The sequence below is a fragment of the Festucalex cinctus genome, chromosome 14 (assembly GCF_051991245.1).
Source record: "Festucalex cinctus isolate MCC-2025b chromosome 14, RoL_Fcin_1.0, whole genome shotgun sequence".
NCBI lineage: Eukaryota > Metazoa > Chordata > Actinopteri > Syngnathiformes > Syngnathidae > Festucalex > Festucalex cinctus.
In genome coordinates, this window is record NC_135424.1 from 15730678 (window position 1) to 15750201 (window position 19524).

The following is a 19524-nucleotide window of genomic DNA, read 5'->3' on the forward strand; positions in this document are numbered from 1 at the left end:
GTACCATGCATTTAAGGTAAAGGTTGTATTTATTGTAAGCAAAGAGATGACTGTCAACAGAAACTTGAGTCTACTACATACAATAATGTAATTCACAGGATGACAAGTGGAGAAGAGTCCAATCAAACAAAATTACTCGCAATTGCCAGCACCTTTGAGTAGTCCCCCTTCATTCTTGCACGTAAATGAGTTGGTATGGGAACCTTAATCCTTGTTCCTGTTGGGTTCCCATTCTCCTCTAGCAGAATGACATTATTTGAATCAAAGCGTGGATTCATTCGGTCTCCGGGCATTTTGTGACCAACAATTAGTGCTGCCTTCTTCTGTCCTTTAATGGCAAGTAATACTTTGTCACCAACTTTCCCAACGCCGTTTTTGGTGTATACATGGATCACTCTTGGAGGCCGGTGGTAAGGTGTATTTCCAAGAGAACTGTTATCCACCACTCGCACTCTGGTCATTTTCTGAATGGCAGCTGCAGCAGCGGAGACACTGGAGAGACATTTTTTGATAGGATGCTCAGTCAACAGTCATAAAAACAGGTATGGACAACCTTTTCATTAAATAAACAATCGAGTTACAAAATATGTAGATTGAAAAAGCGATTAAATAGATTAAAAAGCGAGATAGAATGTGTTTAGGTTTTGTGATCCAGAGGTTGAGAGCTCATAAAATGACAGGATAAAAAAAATTAGCAAAACAAATTGGTTTCACTTTGCATGTACAGCGCGTGCATAAATACACACAAACACAGGAATTAATAGTATGTTGCACACAATGCTCAAAATAGATTGTGTTTGGTGAATCATGTTCTATCAAATCGTACAAGTTGATGGTGGCTCGTGTACTGCCAGAAAACTTACCCGAATGTTCTCTGAGGAATTAAGCACAATGCATCGGCGAAGAGCCCGGTGACCGATCTTGCAAACAGGTCCATCGCCATAACTACAAGGAATGGCGTTAGGATCATATAAATGTACAATAAAGTCTGTGGCTAATGCTAATGCTAGTGCTCGCTAATGATCGCATGGCAGACAAGAAAAAAGCAGGATCCGTTATGATTATGAATTAATCGGAATAAATCTACACATAATTAAAACGCCTGATTTTGATAGACAGAGCTCATGGTTTTGTTAAAAATGTGAATTCCGTTTACCGTTCTTCTTCAGTCCATGCCAATGTCAAATGTGTGACGTCATTAAACAGCGACAAGCGGCGGCAATATATATTTTTTTAGGATTTTAAATGCCGGAAATACGTACCCTTGATTTTAGGTTATTTACATATTAACCTGTGATCATGTAAATAAAATACCACAAAAACAAACAATACTTATATGGCAGATACAGCTGACTTTTTTTTTTCCCCTCCACTTCTGCCCTACGCCATAAGCGTGCGCTTCTGGTTACAGAAATATACAGCATAGATTCCTATCAAACACGAAAGCGCCGTTTAAGTGACCCGTGGCGAAGCTGCTCTACAGTTCCAGAAGTCACACGTCTATGGCTGTCATACTCGAAGCATGATCAGCGTCTCCGCCCGCTGGACTGGTCCTGTCTTGAGAGTTGTCCAACCGGCTGCCTTGGCATGCACGAAAGTCCCTGCGTTGACGAGCGTATCATAATAAACAGGTTAATGGTATACTCACTATTTGCGTAACTATATTTTATCTCATAAGTTTACGTTGACGAGGGAAGTTAAATTAAAGGGAAAAAAACAAAAATAATCCATGTAGTTCGGTCGACTTCAACTCTCTTAACTCTCTTAAGGCTACATCGAGCAGCTAATAGCTAGCGTTAACGCTACGGTTGACTGCTAGCCCTCACTGGCGAAGTGACAAGTCTACCGACTACACTGCTCGTTTAATGCATACGGAAAGGTAAGTCTGCCGGTTTGGATTTGAGCTCAATCATAACATTTGTCCATATTTGAAACGGTGGTGAGGTTAACGTGACCGTTTGGTACTTCTAAATGAAGTTTATGCTTGACAGATTAATAAGTAAACTGAGAAGAGTGATACTGTTAGCGTTAGCAGGCTAACTAATACCCTCAATAAACGAGTGTGGTCATTTTTATTACTGGGCAAAAGAACATTACATAATTGTAATAGTAATTGTAATGGCCCGACTGACTTGAGACAATTGCGTAGGAATGCTAGTGATTATCTGTGGTCTGTCAGCTGATTACATGTAACTTACAGGGACACTGTAAAGATACTGAACGATCCGTTGGGTGGATGCATTTCTAGCTCTGAGCATGTATAAGAATTTAACCCAAATCGTATCATCAATTTACATAGCAGTTGAGTCATGCAACCTCCTGACATTGTATTTCCACTAACTAAGCACAAGTGCAACATAAGCAGCGTCAAGTAGATTTGAGCGTCTTTTTAAAGATGGTGACAAAGATGGTTAAGCAGCAGTCCAAAAGTATGCCGTCGCGTAGCTGTGTCCTCCTTAGGCTCATATCGGCCCATTTGAACCCTGCGGTTTCTATTGGTTTATTGTTGGGCTCTAGCTGCATCTCGCTGCAGTGATGTCACAGCATTCCATGGAGCAGATAAACGACTTAGTGTTAGGGCAGATGAGCAGCATCGCAGCTAATAGTGAAGTGTGACGAAGGGCAAATATAAAGGAGTGCAACAGTGTAAACACGTGTACCAGCACACTCCAGGAAATCAGTGTACTTTTGTTGGCCTTATCAAAACGTGCAAAATATGTGAGCGTCAAACGGTTGCCTGTACACTGTAGTGGGAAGTAACGGGTTATGTGCTCTTACTCAAGTAGATTTTGGAGGTATCTGTCTGTATTTTTATTTTTATTTTCACTCCCTAAATATGAAAAAACAGACATCTGTACTTTGTACTTAAAAAGATTCAGAGAAGCAAGATATTCCCCATCCGTCACCTTATTCAGGAGAATTATTTTGTACTGTTGTCTCTAAGATTAATTTGTGGCAAATATGGCAATTGTGTTGTTTTTTCTTCTTCCCAGTATGACCACTGTAAAAGTTAATAAAAGAGGGAAACATTGTGTAAAAGTTTTTGTTGTGACAAGGTATCCAAAAAATGGTATTGTATATAAATGACAAGAAAAAATATAAATGTTCTCTCTTAAATGCATTTCAGTGTACTTTTACAACACAAGTAAGTATCCTTACTTCTTACGTAGAGTGGGAATACACTGGCCAAGAAACATGTTTCTTGATCATCCATTTCTAGTCTACGGCCTTTTGATTTCTCACTGGTACAATTCTGCACTCTTATTAAAAAGAAAGAGATTTAAATACTAGTTAATCCTTCTGATGCTCATTCAGCTGAAGTCTGCCAAGATATCGTCAAGTCTTTTGACATTTTGTGTCGTGTTTATTAACTTGATGCCAGCATGACTATTCACCTCGAATATTCACGATATACTAAATACCGATACATAAAATCCCCCCCCCCCCCCAAAAAAAAAGCAGCACACATATATTTTTCTTAAAATTGCATAAAATTAATTACAATTTTCCATTCTTCAAATTTTTAGATTGTAAAACGGGATACTGGTATTGGCTGTCGTCGCAAGTACTGAAACCTTAAAGTAAGGCCAAGTAGCATACTGATAAAGATCCTTGGTGTCGGTACTCGCCCATCCCTAATTTAAGATATTTTTTTTCCCTGAAAAATTGGACAAATTCCAAATTCAGTCACGTTCAGCGATCAACATTGTATGGTGCACTTTTCTCTCAAAAATAAAGACTAACATTAATAAATATTTTGTTAGTTTTTTCGTGCCAATAATGGTCGAAATTAGTTTTCTCTTTTCTGTTGTAGTGGGGAAGTATGGTGGGCATGTGTGATTAGCACCACCTGTGCCACAGTTTAAAAGTTTGAATCTTGGCTGTAGCCCTTTTTTTTTTTTTTTTTTTTTTTTGGTACTCTGGCTTCCTCTCACATCTGCTTTAACAATCAAGGTCAAGGTTTGAATCTCTGTCTGACCTTTGTTTCAAGTTCCAAACAAAGCAAATCTTAAGTTACCTTTAAAGGCTTTTTGATGTGTGACTTTTCACTGTGGAACTAATTCTTTCTATTATTTCCTGTTGAAAAAGAAAATGCAGTACATAAGTTAAGTTGCACCTAAAGTAGTATCATATAAGAATAAGATCTATCAGTTTGTGTTTGTACATCTTCATTTAAATAGGAAATAAGAGAACCTTGATGAGTAGTCTTAAATGCTTGAATTTGATCTGGGAAACGCCTAATTTACTTGGTACAGAGAATACACAAAAAAAGAAATTTTGTATTGTTTAAAAAAAAGACACCCCCCCCCCACACACACACACACAAACACACACACACACAAAATGGGAAGAGAAAGCTGATGGGGAAAAAAAAACACCTTGGTGTCATATGTATTGTCAGCATTTGGGCATGTGACGAATGAGAAACGTCACCTTTGTTCTAAGAGGAAGATGACAGAAACTTTTCATCTTCATGCTTCCCGTTCGATCTATATCTGTCTTAATTGGAATGGAAAGCATTTTCTGCCAGTGTCTTGTTTATTTTCGGTGTACATCAGCAATTTACTTTGCTATATGCTGAATGCTATAAACACATTCGCTTTTATTTCCAGATTCTCAGCATGTTGCAGTGAGTGATGCAATTGCTGGTATTAGGGATGGCCATCTGGGGGGTGCAAGCTTGCTCTGACTCCCTGAGCTGTACGACCACGCTGCCACCCAATGCCACCTCCAAAGAATACTGCTACTCGGCCCGAATTCGCAGCACAGTGCTGCAGGGCTTGCCCTTTGGTGGCGTACCGACTGTCCTCGCCCTTGACTTCATGTGCTTTTTGGTGAGTACAATCATCCTATGTATTTTTTATTTTTTTTTACCAATATTCTAGTTTTTATTGTTCTAATATTTATGTGCAAATTATTGTGCGCTTGCAGGGCTTACTGGTTGTGTTCTCCTTCCTGAGAAAAGTAGCGTGGGACTATGGACGTCTCGCTCTCGTCACCGACGCTGACAGGTAGAGTACATCTGCAGTGATAAGTTTGAAGTATTAGTGTGACTATTATTTTTGGAAGAAATTAATGACAATGATACTGATGATAAATAATGAATGACACCTTACTTATTCAGAGCCATGTGACATTTGTTTGGTTCAGGAAGGCATTTTCCGTAGAGCTTAGTGTGGCAAGCAGCCACTCAGGATCTGTTTTTATACCGAGTCATTGTCATGGATTAGTCGACAGACAGGAAGTATGTGTTTACCAACAGTGAACATATGGTCACTGCATAAAAGGGAACACATGCATTGTCAGATTTTGTCTCAGACGCACAAAAATCAATTGAATACACACTGACACAGCAAAATGAAGCCATCTTAGGTTAACTGAAGAAAACCTCTCGAGGATTTGACCCAGACGGGAAGTTGGTGTCAGCAGCACATGGTGTGTCTGGTTTAGTTTAAGCCATGTAGGTATAATTAGACATGAGGTTCATGAGTAAGTTTAGGTTAACAGCAGTATTGTCAAATGAAATAAATATCCTGTTAACCTCTAAAACATTTTAAAGCCACAGACTCATACATTAAACAATGTTTTGCTTTGTTTAGCAAACTTTACATGTAAAAATAAATATATATGGTTGATTTTAAAAGAAAAATAACATCTTTAAAAAAAAGTTTCAACATCAATATATGTTTCATGAAAGTTTTTTGTTAATCAATGATTCTTAATAATAATAATACCACCAATACATACAAATGCCAAGATTAAACAATGTCCATTTTTTGGGAGAGAAAACAGCAAACCTTGACTCTGAAAAAGTTCAGCTCATGACACGCTGCTTTATAACCCACATTTTCCAGCTGTGGATTTTACTCCTCCACTATTTTTGCAGCTGCGTGCAAACTGATAATTGGGTTGTAGCGTAGCGGGATGATGGGAGGGGGCGGCAGCCGCCTGAGTCATTTGTCAAATGTTATTTATTGAAAGCAGACTATATTTCAGTGGTGAATGTCAAAAACAATGCTATGTGATCTGTTTATTGCGAGAGTGTGTGATATGCTTGTGGTGTGAAATGTTTCTCCAATGCAGCTCGAAAGCCGTCCATATTAGCAAATAGACTTGCATCGTATCAACGCAAGTAAATATGCTTTGCCTGTCTTTTCACCAGGAGAATGGATCAACGTTACAGTCGTCTGGATGATCGGGAATAGTATGTTCTGTTTTGTATATTGCCTTTTTCTTCTCTTGCTTCCTCTTTGTGTTGTTAACCTAGCTACCACTTTTAGGTTTCTTCATCCTTTGGTGGTTTAGTGTTTCTCGTCCAGGTGTTTTCCTGTGCCAGGGTCCTAAATGATCATTCTCCCCCACCTCTCCTTGCCAAAGTCATTCTTGTGGTGCTGGGTGTCCTTGCCGTTAATTAGATCTGCGCTTACTAATCTCTGTATTAACCTCTTTCTGAAGCATGGCCTCCTCCTGTGAGGCTGCGCAGCACGATGCACACAGACAAGACACACTTAAGTAGTAATGGTACTTCTTCTATTCTTGATTACTACACTTGAGACAACTTCTCGCTAACCTACCGTACTTTGAGCTCCAGCAAAGCAAATTTTCTGTACATATGATCAAAATAGGGGCTCATCTTGCTCCCATGTTTGTGTATATCACTGGGGTCAACAACCTTTTTAAAAGTGAAAGCTGATTCTTTTAGTTTTATACATTTGCTCAAAAGTGTATATTAACTCATTCTCTCCCAGCCATTTTCACTGAAGCAACCCCTTCGCTCCCGGCTGTTTTACTGGATTTTAACTGATTTTGCAAGGCCCACAGAATATTGCGTTCCATTACTATAAAAACATAGAACGTAACAAAAGAAAGATTCGAGTCTAGAGTATATTTGTATCTGTTTCCGTTTTGCAGCAGTTAGCATTAGAAAATTGTTAAAGGAACACAAGACATATGAAAAACTAACCAGCTATTCTGTGAAATGGTTAATTTCAACTTTTCCCTGAACAAAATGCTAATTTATATTATGATTTTATAGCACTTTTTCTGAATATTTTTTGCATTAAGTACTGTATCGGGCATTTCGGACAGTCACGTGATCATCGTGACGTATCGCGTGCGTAAAATACACATTGAATGAAGGACAACAAAACTCACGAGGAATCATCGCGTCCCACGGCGGACATGAAAGGTGGAATTTCGCCTTACAACAAAGAATCATTTCTTCACAAGCAGCCATGGAGGACATGGCAAAGATTTGTTTTCAACCGAAAGCCGGATAATACTGACAGATCCAGCTGTCGGCGAGTCCAAGTGAACGGTAAACATTCGGGTGCTCTGCTAGGCTAAGCTACATGTCGTGTGCTAAGCACGCTTTAGGTGAGATTAGGAGCGGCCACCCCCCACCGCCCCACCCCAACACGGAATGACATGAAACCGGACGTGTTGAGGACTTTATACTCTGAACAGTATTTGTGATCCAAGACGTCTTTTTTCTCAATCATTACGTCAACAAATTCCCATTGAAATGAACGAAGACGGCTTCCGGTTACCGGTGACCAGAAACATGGCGTCCCACACCGTACGATAGAATTCGGACACTTAATCGGTTTAAAATAAAATTCAGGGAATAAGATGCCAAAGATATTTTCACTTTTATTCTTTGTACACAATGCCTAATCCAATACTAGAAATTTTTTAATGCGTGTTGTGTTGCTTTAAGTTTCATCAATATTTACATTGCTGGTGAAAACGCTGACAAAAAGAGCGTGTTTCAACATGGGCCTGGCTGATCTCTTATACTCTGCTGCCACCTGCTGGCCGTTTTATTAAATAACTACCATTGCTTTAAGACACCTCTTCATGTCAGAAGCTGCGTCAAAGCTTTCTGTATGCTCTTACATAAAAAAGTAAACAAACGTGTAAATACGCTTTTGGGAGTGAAGGACAAAGTATTTAAAACGTGTTAACACGTTTTTGGGTTTGAATGAGTTAAAGTACAGCATATTGGCTCTGCTGAACTCAGAATGATCTGTTTCTTGTTCATCACTGGGGTTCTTCTGGGGTTGGGTTCTCTTTCAACATCCTAGACTGACTATTGAGGCCCTTTTGGTTTGAAAGTAGCTGTTGCTGTAGCGCTGTGTAACGAATGATCTCAAAAAGGGATTCTGCCTGTAGTCTGTGCACGCAGGTAAATTCCCTGCAATAAGCCACTTCAGTGGGTCCTGTCTGAAAGGGAAAATGGAATAAATTCTACTGTTACACCTCTAATGCGCCAATTTACCAGAAATACAGTGTTAAAGAAGCTTGTATTTGAATGTGTATACGCTTTCCCATACTACTATTGGCAGTCTCGGTGAGTGGAGACACAAATACTTTGTTGTTACACCAAGACAACGCTTTGGGTTGTGTTTTATTCACACAGTGCGGCCGCTGCCTTGACAACAGAGGTACCTGAACGCTATGAGCGCCTCACCTCCGTTTCCAGTTCGGTAGACATGGATCAGAGAGACACAGTAAGATTGCCATTGCTGTTACAGAATGGGCAATTGTGTTTGGCCCTGTTTCGGTCATATTACAGTGTTGCTCTCCTCTCTTACAGGGCTTCTGCTCCTGGCTCACTGCCATTTTCCGCATCAAGTAAGCCAGCCTGCTCTTCATTATTGATAAAAGAACCTGAATGAAATCTAAAACGATGTGTTTTCCCTGTAGGGATGATGAGATAAGGGAGAAGTGTGGCGAGGACGCAGTGCATTATTTGTCCTTCCAGCGCCACATCATCGGCCTATTGGTAGTGGTGGGTGTGCTGTCTGTTGGCATCATCTTGCCTGTGAACTTCTCAGGAAACTTACTTGGTGAGTCACTAAAGGATAAGACCACTTTGTCACATAGTTATCATGTAAAGCTGTTAAACTAGTTTGGCTCAAATGTATTTTAGGAATATCCATTGTTACTGTTTACAGTTTAACAAAAGTCTTACAAAGATATGCTTGTCATCTTTTTCGCCAACAGAAAACAACGCTTATAATTTTGGAAGAACTACCATAGCAAATCTCGATGCAGAGTGAGTGATTGTTGGGCACTCATTTTAGTAACAGTGTTAATTTACAGTCCGTGTTGCTGAACACTGTCAACTGTTTATCTTGGACAGTAATGCGCTTTTGTGGCTGCACACCATATTTGCATTCCTCTACCTGCTACTGACAGTATGCAGCATGAGAAGACACACCTCCAAGATGCACTACGCAGAGGATGACCTGGTTGGTTTCACAGAATTCACTCCACAAGCATACGTTTAGAAAAATATATTTTTAACACCCTTTAACCCCAATTGACTACAGGTCAAAAGAACTCTATTTGTCAATGGACTGTCCAAATATGCAGATGAAACAGAAATAAAGCAACATTTTGAGTAAGTGCCTTTAAATATTTGTTTTCTGTGATTTCATATGAAATGTCTCATAACATCCCTTGCATATCATCTAATATCCTGTCTGCTTATGTACTCTAACTGCATTATGAGAACCATGCCTCTTAAAGTTGGACTCGCCAACTATGAATCCAACATGAGACAATGGCAGGCCTATAAGTATAAATGCCCGTAATAGAAGCCTGATGAGCAGAATTCTGCAAGTCATGTGTCCTTTCCTACTAGTGAGAAGGCGTGTTTGGCTCTAATCCCACTTAAGCACCAACATTCATTAAGCAGTATAATGTCTCCACTCTTGTAATACAATTCTCTCACTCGTTTTTAATAGGCAAGCGTATGAAAACTGCACCGTGCTGGAAGCTCGCATCTGTTACGATGTGGCCAGGCTGATGTATCTGAACTCTGAAAGGTACCAGTTTGTTCAAAAGTTTGACTGACCTGACACCAATGAGTGATGTCATCAGTGTGAAGAATGACCGTTTTTCATGCAGGAAGAAGGCAGAGCGCAGCAAGAAATTCTTCCTTGATCTGCAGGCCAAAGAGCACATAACCACCATGATAAATCCAAAACCATGTGGACACCTCTGCTGTTGCATCATCAAAGGTTGTGAGCAGGTCAGAAGCACACGTCCATACTTTCTAACTCAAAAACCATATACTGGTTGAGCTTTCTGGCAGTCAAATGTGTGTTTTTTTTTTTTTTTTTTCTTTTTAGTAGATGTTTATAGCTGCTTGCTATCATGATAAATGACAGTGGAGGAAAAAAAAAAAAGTCTACACACCCCTGCTCAAATGCCATTTTTTTGGGGTTTTTTTTGGTGATGCAACATTTGTTGATTTTAAAAAAATATTAAAGGTTTATAATAAACTTGTGTTTGTGTGAACGGCACAGGTGTTTAAGCTTTGGAATGGTTTTGGAATTATGTTTCCATCTGCTTCAGGAGCTGCAATATTGGTTATTTTTCCCCATCTTTTTGAATTTCCAAGAAAACTTCATTTTTTTGAGGATGACTCAAAAGTCACCCATGGATTTTAGAGGCATGTTTTGCCAGGCGCTTTAGGCCTTTATGGGTTAAAGTGCCTCTGATTAACACAAAATGAAATTCAGATATTCTAGTAGGCTTTTCCTGACATTTTATGGCTTTTATGAAGGTTTTGAACTGTTCATATATCCCTACAAACTTGGCTATTTGACTATTGTCTACTATTATGACTTCCCCTTTCAAAATTGCAGTTTTTTTTTTTTTTTTTTTAAGTTGTAGAGTTTATAGGTCACATTAACGGTGGAAAAAGTTTTTGAATTTGTCTTTTTTGTGTGTGTGTGTGTGTGTGTGTTTCACAAAAAACTGGCACTTGATCAGGTGTTTGTGGCTTTCTATCCCACTTTATGTTCATTTCACAAATACAATTTTAACGTCACTACAAACCACATTTGTGTGTTTATCTCCCTCACAGGAAGAGGCTGTTAGTTATTATACCAAGCTGGAAGCTGAATTAAAAGATGGCTACAGGAAGGAGCGAGAGAAGGTCAACAGGAAACCTTTAGGAATGGCATTTGTCACCTTCCAAAATGAATCCATAACTGCTATGTAAGAAGTCTACTGTTATTATTTATTTATATAATGCAGTTTCACATTTTTTATTCTGGGTTCATCGTAGAATCTTGAAGGACTTCAATGCTTGCAAATGTCAGGGCTGCCACTGTCGCCGAGAGCCTCAGAGCTCTGCGTTCAGCGACAAACTCCAGACACACAGCTGGACTGTGACCTACGCCCCCGATCCACACAATGTGTACTGGTGAGTGCGAATTAAAGCCACCGTATCAGCAATATCAGCTGTGTTGGCCACTCTGGCTTTTGATCTAACCGCTGGATAACTTTTTATCCCCTAGGGAGCATCTGTCGTTGGGAGGATTCTCGTGGTGGATCCGCTGCTTGATTATAAACTGTATCCTCTTTCTCCTTCTATTCTTCCTCACCACACCAGCCATTATTATCTCCACCATGGACAAGTTCAACGTTACCAAGCCAGTGGAGTACCTAAACGTGAGGCAATTTCATGGTTCTTTTAATCTAGTATCATTTGCATTATGCTTTCATCTTCAGCCATCCTTGAGAGTGTCATATGTGGGAAGGAGTTTAAAGTGCACATAGTGCTGAAAGAAATAAAACATGTACTTAAGATCTAACCTTTTGACTTGAGTTCTTGTCTCAACATCTCAATGTGTGCCTGTTTGTTGTCCACAGAATCCAATTATCACTCAGTTTTTCCCCACCCTCCTCCTGTGGTCCTTCTCTGCGTTACTTCCTACCATTGTCTACTACTCTGCCTTTTTTGAAGCCCATTGGACCCGGTAAGGTTTTCACTTTAAGCAGTCATTTCAGGATGTACTGATGTTGTGTGAGTGTTTTCCCAGACCGATAATGTGTCCTTTCGTTCTTACAGGTCTGGCGAGAACAGAACTACGATGCATAAATGCTACACTTTCTTAATCTTCATGGTGCTCCTACTGCCATCCCTTGGTCTAAGCAGGTACTACATATTTTTGTTTTCGGTGACAAGGGTATGGAGTAGGGATAGACCGATTATCTGTGCCGATATTTGGCATGTTGACAAATATCGGCATCGGCCTTTTTACAAATCTGAAGGGCAATAAATCTGGAATATCGCCGAGCAGTGAATGCTTGCGAACGTAGCAAATTTTGTGTTTTCATTAGGATGTGTAAGATATTCACAGGCACTTTTTACTAGTTGCAAAGACATTTCAAACATATTCAGACAATTTTTTCACTGTCTGCGAAGATCTTTTGAACCCTAACAAAACCCCCAAATTAGATTAATTTTGCATACATTTATCACTGCTGACACTGGGAAGTCCCAACACTATTTAATTTATAAAAAAATATATAATAATAATAATAAAAAATAATAATTAAATTTAGAAATTATGTTGAAATTTTGGAAAACTATTTACAGTAGAAAACTATTTATTATTTATTTATTTACCTGCTTGGTTTTGAATTTAGCTTAACACATGCTGATGACCCTGGAAGTTCCCTGCAATTTCAGTTTTTAAATTTTAATTAAACAAAGCTGTCTTTTCTTTATATGTTTAAAATTCAAAGAAAAGGTATTTATTTATTTCTTTATTTATTTACGCTATTATTTTCTCTTTTACTGTAAATGCATCTCGGCTTGAAATATCGGTTATCGGTAGGGGTGTTAAAAAAAAAATCGATTCGGCGATATATCGCGATACTACATCGCGCGATTCTCGAATCGATTCAATAATCGGCTGAATCGATTTTTTATTTTTATTTTTTAAGGATTCAACACCTTGAGCATGGAAGAATGTTATATGAACGGAACATTAAGCCTTAATATTTTATTTTAATGCTGTTCAAACATGAAACAGATTACAACCTCTATAAGACTGAAATTTCAGATAAATAAAACATTTTCATATAAATCTTACACTCTACAAGCTTACTGATTAGTATTTTCTAAATTTGAATGAAAAAAAATCGCAGCAATCGACTTATAAATTCGTATCGGGATTAATCGGTATCGAATCGAATCGTGACCTGTGAATCGTGATACGAATCGAATCGTCAGGTACTAGGCAATTCACACCCCTAGTTATCGGCCTCCTTGATGACTAATAGTCGGTATCGACATTGGCTCTGAAAAAAAAACAAAAAACATCGGTCTATCTCTAGTATGGAGGGTACTACTTATTGGTATCTAATCTTATTGCTGTTTTCAATTTTAACATTTGTCTTTTCTGTCTTCAGTTTGGATCTTTTCTTCCGGTGGCTTTTTGACAGAAGATTCTTGGCAGATGCTAAAGTGCGATTTGAGTAAGTTGCATGCATACTAAAATTGATACTTTGCTGCACTTATTCACTGAAATATATTTGTGTTACCAACTTATGCTATTATTTCAAACAATCATTTTACACAGGAAAGGTTAATATATTTGGAATGCATTTTGAATACATAAATAAATGAGAATATTGAATTTGCGTAAGTGGTAATTATCAAACTCCTACATTTTTACTTTAGAAGCAATGTAGTTGTTTTTTTTTATTCATACCATGTTACCATTTCCTCCAAGTATTCTGGTTTTATCCCATATTGTAAAAAAATAGGGAAAATTGTTAGACCGTTACATTTTTCCTTAATTAAAATTGTGTGAAATTAATGGTAATTTAAAAAAGATCAATTTGTTCATAAAATACATATTTTGTATTGAACATACAATAAAATTATCTAAATAAATGAATAAATACATAATCCCAATGATGTTGTACAATCTTAATGGGCATCTGTCAGATATGTATGCCTTTAGTTCCTGATTATAAATTGACTGCTTACTTGCCCATCCCGAGTAAAAAAACAAAACAAAAACACATGGTTAATTTAATGCTCTAAATAAGGTATGATTGTGAGTGTCTGATTGTCGCGCAACTGTCTCGCAAACAGTCCAGGATATAATTCCTGCCTCTAGCCTAAAATCAGCTGAGCTCCTGTTACCTGCTATTGAGGGCAAGCAGTATAGAAAACATGTATGGAATTGAATCCAAACTATAAAACGCTCTGACCTGCCTGTGGTGTCCACATCAGGTGCGTGTTCCTTCCTGATAACGGCGCCTTCTTTGTGAACTACGTCATTGCATCAGCATTCATTGGAAACGCCATGGACCTGCTCAGGATCCCCGGCCTGCTTATGTACATGATCCGCCTTTGCCTCGCTCGATCTGCAGCTGAGCGCAGGAATGTCAAGAGGGTTAGTAATAATATTTTATTTGTTATAGCTTTATAGGATACGTATATTTTAGCATTTTTCTTCCTAGTTTGAAGGTTAGATCTGAATAAATGACTCAACTAAATAAACATGTGATTATGTTTTCTATCATTCTGTAGCATCAAGCGTACGAGTTCCAGTTTGGAGCGGCCTATGCCTGGATGATGTGTGTCTTCACGGTTGTTATGACCTACAGCATCACCTGCCCGATCATCGTCCCCTTTGGTCAGTTCAGATTTTTTTTATTTGCACTGGTCTGCTACTGCTTACGCCGCCTGATGCAATTATGTTGCTCTGTTCTTCATATGCTTGCTCATCAGCCAGCCTAATAAGATTTGCTCTTACTTCTCTGCCCAGGTCTGATGTACATGCTACTCAAACACCTGGCAGACAGGTACAACATGTACTATGCTTACCTGCCTTCCAAACTGGACAAGAAGATCCATTCTGGAGCCGTCAACCAAGTTGTGGCTGCTCCAATTCTTTGTCTATTTTGGCTTCTTTTCTTCTCCACGATGCGCTCTGGTAGGAAAGCACGCCATCTACAGGCCACAAATGTCTATGACACACATGACCAGTATTTTTTTTTTCCAATGGCAATTTAAAGCATTTGATGTCTTCCAAATTTGTTTTCCCAGGGTTTTCAGCTGCAATCTCCATGTTCACGTTCATAGTTTTGATTATCACAATCATAATATGCCTCTCACATGTCTGCTTTGGACATTTTAAATATTTGAGCGCTCACAACTATAAGGTAACAAATGCTGTCAACGTTCACTTTTTTTTTTTTTTTTTTTTTACATTTTCCCTAACTTGAGTTACATTTATTTGTTTGTTCCAGATTGACACTCACGAATTAGGTGTGACTGAGAATGGGCGCACAGAGTGCACTACTGACTCCAACAAAGCTGCAGTAAGTAGTCAGGCACATTTATTTGTATATACAAATATTTGTGTATATCAGGGACTCTTAGCCGCAGCCCATTTGATGACTTCCATAGAAGTAATGAAATGAATTCCTCCCACTGCCCAAATATGGCAAGTTTGTATAAATGGTCATACCTTGTCCAAATCCTTATTTTTTTTATGTTGAATTGCGTGTCTTTTATCTGTTAATGGTACAAAAACATGGTGGCCTAGTTGTAATTTGGTGCCATTAGAGACTATGAGCAGTCATCAACCACCATGCAAATTAAGTACAATTGAACACAATGCAAGTTCCAAATACAACTACACAAAGAACAATTAGATTGCTCAGACTTTAACTATTTATTTTTTTCTGCGGCTAACCTTCGAAGAATAGTACACAACTAATGGAACAAAAGACAAATACAATGACGTAAATGAAAGCAAAGAATATTTACCTTTGGGTTGTCGTGGATAGTATTTTGAGGTTTCAGCCTCTTGCCTGTAGCAACATTCCTGTTTCATGTATTTAAGCTCCTCCTCCAAAGTCTCAGAGAGACCAAGTTCCTCCAATTCTCTGTGACATCGCCTTGAAAGGTTGACTGAAAAACTTTGTGACAGAGATGACATGTAAGTGTATGCGGAATGAATTCCGATCTCATCAAGACAAGTAGGCGTATGTGAGCAAATGGCAGGGGCTATGTGGAAAAATTCATAATTTAGTTCCAAGATGGTAAGTAACTATGTTGTCATTTTATAAGCCCGTCAATAAAAAATAAAACTCAGATGACTGATTAAAAAAAGGCAGTAAACATTACTACATTACTAAATACACATGTAGCTGCTTTTAACAGCTCACAAAGATTTTCTTCATAGTTCAGAAAGACTTGACGAGTGAACTAATGTTCAACAACTTGCATTGTCTGCACATCCATCGTTGCCGAACACCATTTTTGCGGAAACAAAAATAATGTGCAATAATTGCACACTGCACTTTGGGATAGACCTGTTATTGGCCAGGCCGATTGTCGGCGGCGATATTTGTCATTTTGACGAATATTGGTATTGGCCTTTTTTAAAAATCTAATGGCCCATATTAGATCTATATAAAACTGTGTTGACATCAGGAAACAATTTATTTCGATGTTCAGTTTTATAAGAGATGCTGCTGAGCCTGGGAACTCCCTGCAGCTTTTGTTTGAAAGTAAACAAAGATACCTGAAAGTTTTAACGTTTTAGATATTTTTAAATTTTAGAAAAAATGTATTTATTGGAGAAAACTATAGGGAGCTATGACATTTTTACTTGTTTTCATGTAGTTTTTAAAACATACTCAGGACCCCTGAAGTTTTTGTTAGAATTTTAAAGCAACGATTAACAAACAGAAAAAGACATTTTACAAATCAGAAAGTTAAGAGTTGGAATGTATACGTATATTTTTTAAATTACGCCAATATTTTCTCCCCTTTTACTAAAATTGAATATCTGCTCCAAATATCGGTTGACTAGTAATAATCTGTATCGGCCCTGAAAAAAACAAAAACAAAACAAAGCCAGTCTTTCTCTGCTCTACAGCAAACTTACAGGACTCTCAGAAAATTAGAATATTGTGATAAAGTCCATTATTTTCTGTAATGCAATTAAATAAGCAAAAATGCCATACATTTTGGATTCATTACAAATCATCTGAAATATTGCAAGCCTTTTATTGTTTTAATATTGCTGATTATGGCAGTTTTTTTTTACTTGGTTTGAGGAAATATTAATCTATATTACTAATATTTTGAGATAGGATATTTGAGTTTTATTAAGCTGTAAGCCATAATCAGCAATATTAAAATAATGAAAAGGCTTGCAATATTTCAGTTGATTTGTAATGAATCCAGAATGTATGACAGTTTTGCTTATTTAATTGCATTACAGAAAATAATGGACTTTATCACAATATTCAAATTTTCTGAGACAGTCGTGTAAATGCACCTCAAAAATAAAATACACATTAATCATGTTCATCTTCTAAACTGGAGTTTTTCTTTCCTCAGCCTGACTCACTGTAGTAAGCCCTGATTAAAAGTAACTATTCTTTGCCACTCAGTGCAACCCTCACATGTCACAGCAGGGGGCGCAGTAACCCATATAAATCTGGAGTCCTAAGCAAATGACCTACATTGTAGTTTTATGATGATTTATGTAGAAAAGTACATTATTTTATTATTAGTGCTGCCTTGCTAAGTTTTTTTTTGAGAACGGGATTTTATTTTGCATGTTTCTCCTCCTTCTCAACAGCAGATGTACATTGCCGAGGTTCTGCAAGACCCAAATTCAGAGGAGGCCGGATCGGGCAGTGGCGAGGACGACGGTCAGGGCTCGTCACAGGACGAGGAAATAATCAATGTGGAAAACGGCCTGAACGAGGAATTCCAATCCGGAGAAGACAGCCTCATCGATAACGAAGTGCGACACTGAGACAACAGAACGTTGAAACTTGAATAAATGAACTGGAAGTGGACCAACATGTTCACCAAAAAAAAAATCTCAACTTAATGGTGAGATGTAAAACTAATGGACGCGTGATGTCTACTAATGATTACATGGATCCTAGCTGAAGGATTCTTAAACAGCGCATGGACCCAGTGAACAAATTCAAAGGTAGACATCTTGAAGGGAATAATGTTCTCACCGTCGTTGCACTTGTAACGAGAAATTATAACTCCAATAAGCTCGACTTTCCACAAAGGTACAGTCGACTATGTCTTCAAAAAGTGGAGATTTTCCCCTAATCTCTGCTAGTTCCCCAAAATGTCCCCACTCGACGCTTCATACGGAGCCAAGAGAGGTTCAGATGTTTCTACAATGCTCATGCAATCCCATAGAAGCCTTGAAGAGAATAACACAACTTTCTTTTAGCACATAACCTTCCGAGAGTGGAAGATGAGGTGAGCGTTATCTTAGCACACTACACTGATTGATGCGATGCAGCCAGTTGGGATTGCTGTTGGACTGCTGCAACTGACCCTGCTACAAGAGGACTTTTGAGTTGAATAGGACGGACAGAAGGTTGGTGGGTCAGTCTGTTATGATACTCAGTTGATATTAGTCTTCATTGTTTGTATCTTTTTTTTTCTTTCTTTTTTTTCCCCCCATAGGTTTACATATTTACGCACAATAGTACTGACATTTGCATTCATTTTACGGTGGTAACTGGATGAAGAGTAGTTTGTCTCTGTCGTTAACGTTTGTACAGACACTTGATTGTGTATATCTTGTTAGGTGTGTTCTAAGTTGCTAGCAGCCATGTTCCAGCCTCCCAAAGCTGATTCTGTAAATTATTTTTAATTAAATTTTGTATTATCTATGATAAAATGTTAAATCACAAAAGAACTCGACAGCCAAGATTCCTTCAACAGCTGAACTAAGTTAAATGGGAAACGTAGAGCGCGTGCACATACAAAATGGTGGCCTTACTCTGTACCAAACTTTTTTTTTATCATATTGTGCAGGGTTGGCTGAAAGAATTTAATTTTGCCCACCATGCAACTGGCCCAAAAACATTCTCAAAATGTGTGGTAGTAATTTGTTGAACGCCCCTTTACATTCAGTATTGACCAATAGTACGCTCCAGATAAAAAGGTCCCCATCATCACTGATGTTGATCAAGTTAATGTTTCGCATTCACAATGACAACTCTATTAAAACAGCTGCTAAGATTAATAATAACTCCCACCAGGGGTCTGTTCACAACACCAACACTGACCATGACCAGTTGTTAGAATGTGTCCTGTTAATTTGGTACTAACAAAAAGAGTTGTCTGATATGTTAAAGTGGCGTTCTCTTATGATTGTGAAGAGACTGTTCGGTACCTCTACATTTGCATACATCTAATATGTCTTGAAATCTCTGAACGGGTTCCGGGGGATACTTTGACAACACTATTACTTTAACTTTGAATGTAGATGCCCTCCGCAACGTTTGATAACATGCTAATAGTGCTAGCTAATAGGTGATCAGATTTGGTTCACTGGACAACCATACATTTTTTGTATATAAAAGATCTAGCAGGTGTAATGTCACGGCAAGGACATCTTTGTGTGTTAGTCTGTTATCCTTAGTGATGTCGTTTCATTTTAAAATATTCTGTATAAATTCATCGACTTTGTGAATCTTGTTTTACTTAATCTGCTCTGCATCTGTGGACTCACTGGAAATAAAACTATAGTTTTTGTTAACAACAAACCCCTCATTAACAGACGTCGTCAGCTTGTTCAGTCTTCGGCTGTTATTGGGGAGAAGGAATTGCCACTATTTGAGTACTGACAAGTTCATTCAAGAAACTTTGAACAACTTTGAAAAATTGAGCCATAATTGAATAGTATTGCACCCCAC

The 19524-nt window shown here is 38.2% G+C and overlaps 2 protein-coding genes across 13 annotated transcripts; one reads left to right on the top strand and one right to left on the bottom strand.

Annotated features, from left to right (window-relative positions):
• Positions 1–10: 10 nt before the first annotated feature.
• On the bottom strand, positions 11–15762 carry mrpl14 (mitochondrial ribosomal protein L14). 9 transcript variants are annotated; one of them, XM_077494454.1, is made up of 7 exons: positions 15599–15762; positions 14655–14776; positions 14032–14193; positions 4940–9955; positions 1462–1601; positions 864–945; positions 11–492 (listed from the first exon to the last, which is right to left on the bottom strand). In XM_077494454.1, exons 6-7 carry the CDS (start codon positions 941–943, stop codon positions 123–125), a joined length of 450 nt encoding a protein of 149 aa, XP_077350580.1. In that variant the 5' UTR covers positions 944–945; positions 1462–1601; positions 4940–9955; positions 14032–14193; positions 14655–14776; positions 15599–15762; the 3' UTR covers positions 11–122. The 9 variants fall into 9 exon arrangements, with proteins under 9 accessions (XP_077350580.1, XP_077350576.1, XP_077350577.1 ...); XM_077494450.1 differs by having other exon boundaries at positions 14651–14776; XM_077494451.1 differs by having other exon boundaries at positions 14651–14793; positions 15599–15714.
• On the top strand, positions 159–19385 carry LOC144000808 (mechanosensitive cation channel TMEM63B-like). 4 transcript variants are annotated; one of them, XM_077494443.1, is made up of 24 exons: positions 159–542; positions 4614–4835; positions 4933–5012; positions 6164–6205; positions 8423–8513; positions 8600–8637; positions 8710–8852; positions 9010–9061; positions 9149–9257; positions 9339–9409; positions 9756–9836; positions 9919–10042; positions 10883–11016; positions 11087–11224; positions 11319–11472; positions 11674–11780; positions 11873–11959; positions 13222–13287; positions 14054–14216; positions 14354–14459; positions 14592–14759; positions 14873–14988; positions 15076–15147; positions 17427–19385. In XM_077494443.1, exons 2-24 carry the CDS (start codon positions 4638–4640, stop codon positions 17604–17606), a joined length of 2520 nt encoding a protein of 839 aa, XP_077350569.1. In that variant the 5' UTR covers positions 159–542; positions 4614–4637; the 3' UTR covers positions 17607–19385. The 4 variants fall into 4 exon arrangements, with proteins under 4 accessions (XP_077350569.1, XP_077350570.1, XP_077350568.1 ...); XM_077494444.1 differs by lacking the exon at positions 159–542 and adding an exon at positions 1470–1879 and having other exon boundaries at positions 17430–19385; XM_077494442.1 differs by lacking the exon at positions 159–542 and adding an exon at positions 1479–1879.
• The last annotated feature ends 139 nt before the right edge of the window (positions 19386–19524 follow it).